General features: G+C 35.2%; 1 protein-coding gene across 1 annotated transcript; it reads right to left on the reverse strand.

Annotated features, from left to right (window-relative positions):
• Positions 1-1377: 1377 nt before the first annotated feature.
• On the reverse strand, positions 1378-2556 carry LOC110098020 (uncharacterized mitochondrial protein AtMg00810-like). Its single transcript, XM_020824716.1, has one exon. It carries the CDS (start codon positions 2554-2556, stop codon positions 1378-1380), a length of 1179 nt encoding a protein of 392 aa, XP_020680375.1.
• Positions 2557-2830: the final 274 nt, after the last annotated feature.

Below are 2830 nucleotides of genomic sequence, written 5' to 3' on the forward strand. Positions count from 1 at the left end.
TTACCATAGATCAGACTAGTAGCAAAGTGTGAGAATTCTTAGTGGACAGTTGATACACAAAAAACATAAAATTTATATTAAAGTTAATACATTTTTATTGAAATTTTCAAAAACTCACATTACAAAAAAAATATCTAAAGTAAAGTGCACTTGACAGGAAAATGAATGTAAAGTGATGTTATCTATCTACTGACTACTGGTAAGAATTTCATTTACAAAGTTCTATATGATGTACCAAAAAAAATTACATGTCAGTTAATATAAAGATGATTGTGGCAATTTGATATATGAGATTCATATGATTGTCACTCTAATTGTAATTCATTTGATTATAAGGGAAAGAAAATCAAATTTCTACCATTGCCTTTACGGACAAAGACAACTTATATTAGCAACCCATCTTCACAAGTGACACGGAGCCTCAACTACTTATAGATTACAAAGAAGAGTTCAAGATGTTTATAATTCTTAATATTGGGTAGAATTTCATAGTAGATGAAATTTGTACTGTTGTACTGTCTTTCCTATAGCAATTTGTGGACGTCGTGCCTATTGAATTCTCAAATCGCCTATTACCATTTTGAACCCATTAATAAAAAGTTGACTTGGTTCCAAGGTCAACACTACCAAATTAATTGCACTATATGACGAGTCTAAAGAAATATAAGATTTATAAAATAATTTTTGTGTTATACTATTCAATGATATCTTTTTAAAAGGAATTAACTGTGCATTCCTAATACTTTCCTTTAGCTTTAATTAATTATGGACTCGCACTATGGTGGTTTTACTATATGTACAAGGTATAACAAGACTTTATTGTTTAGGGTTTATATTTTTTACATAAAACTTAAAAAGTGAAAGAAACTATGGACCTTAACCTGTTTGAAGTAATCCACTATATACTTAGAAGTTAGAAAAGTTCTTTCTTCTCTATAGATTTGATAATACAAGATTATAAAGTTCAAATCACTTAATCTCCTGTAGTTGTAATAGATATTCTGAGAGAAGCAGTACACTGTTGATGAAAACAATTAAAGAAAGCCTGTCATAAAATGATAGTTAGATGGCATATGTCAGATGATAGTGTTCAGACGTTGATAGTTAGTTAAGGTAACCAAATAATAATAGTCGAATGATAATAGTTGTAGAAACTAGAGGTTCTAAAGAAGAGAGATGAGAAGAACACAACGTGTAAAAGTAAAGCTATTCATTATCTAAAAGATCTTACAAAAGGTTCTCTGTTGTGGTCTTTAAATAGACCTGATGTAAATCAAGAATACAGACTCTAACTGACATACTTTTGTTTATAAAAACCTATCCACTAATATGCTGCCACGTCATCTTCTTGAGAAACGTACAGAAGCTTTTTATGAATTAACTTGTTGCTTCTAATACTCCCCTGCAAACTAATGAGTCTTTGATGACCGTTAGTTTGTTGCATAATGTTTGGAAACGCTTGGTGGATAGAGATTTAGTTAAGATGTCTGCCACTTGATCAACCGTGCTTATGGGACAGATACATATATGATTGCTGTGAATGTGATCCCGGATGAATCTATGATCAATTTCGATGTGTTTAGTCCTTGCATGAAAAACCGGGTTGTTAGCTAACGCGATAGCCGAGGTATTGTCACAAAATATGCTGGTTGGTGAATCTTGAGGAATGCCGAATTCTTGAAGAAGTCTTCTAATCCAAATTACATCCGAAGTGAGTGCAGCTAATGCCCGGTACTCAGATTCAGTTGAGGATCTGGCCACGGTTTGCTGTTTTTGAACTTTCCACGAGATGATTATATCGCCAAGAAAAGAGCAGTATCCTGTTGTGGATTTCCTGGATATAGGGTCTCCCGCCCAATCAACATCTGAAAAGGACGTAAGAATTAAGTTAGTTTTTGTAATTGGGATGCCAAAATCAAGCGTACCTTTGATATATCGTAGAAGGCGTTTGAGCATGTAAAAATGCTGAGGTTGTGGCTCGTGCATATGTTGGGATAACTGGTTAACGCTGAATGCTATATCAGGCCGAGTTATTGTTAGATATTGTAATGACCCAGTCAAGCTCCGGTACATGTTGACATCGTTGCAGTCAGGTTGTATATCGTTCGGCAGTTTGGTGCAGGTAGGATTAGACAGCGGGTTACACGCAGATAAATTAGCTTGCTGAAGAATTTGAGATGCATATTTTTGTTGTGAGAGAAAGAACCCCTTGGTATATCGCTGAATGCTAAGACCTAGGAATTCGTTTACTGTACCAAGATGTTTCATGGAAAAAGCTTTATTAAGTTGAGCTAGTATTTCGTTGATGACATCGTTATTATTACCAGTAATAAGGATGTCATCAACATATACTAGGAGAAAAATACGAGCCTTGTCTTTATTGTAAATAAGTAGAGAAGGGTCAGATTTACTGTGGGAGAATCCAAGAGAGACAAGAAAAGTAGTAAACGTGTTATACCATTGTCTGGGTGCTTTCTTCAAACCATAGATTGATTTGTGTGAGCGGCATACATGATTTGGAAAGGTGGAATCTTCAAAACCTCGTGGTTGTGTCATGTAGACTGTCTACAGTAGTTGTCCGTGAAGAAATGCATTTGCAACGTCTAATTGCTGTACGGGCCAATCATGGTGAAGGGCAATGGCCAGAAGTATCCTGATAGTTGGTAGTTTAGCCACGGGACTAAACGTCTATGTGTAATTAAGACCGTATTCTTGATGATTCCCTTGAGCAACTAGGCGTGCTTTGTATTTAGCGATCGAGCCATCATTGTGATGTTTGGTTCTATAAGTCCATTTACAACCAATAATTGCCGTATTAGGAGGAGCCGGT

This window comes from Dendrobium catenatum, unplaced genomic scaffold (genome assembly GCF_001605985.2).
Source record: "Dendrobium catenatum unplaced genomic scaffold, ASM160598v2 fragScaff_scaffold_726, whole genome shotgun sequence".
Taxonomy (NCBI): domain Eukaryota; kingdom Viridiplantae; phylum Streptophyta; class Magnoliopsida; order Asparagales; family Orchidaceae; genus Dendrobium; species Dendrobium catenatum.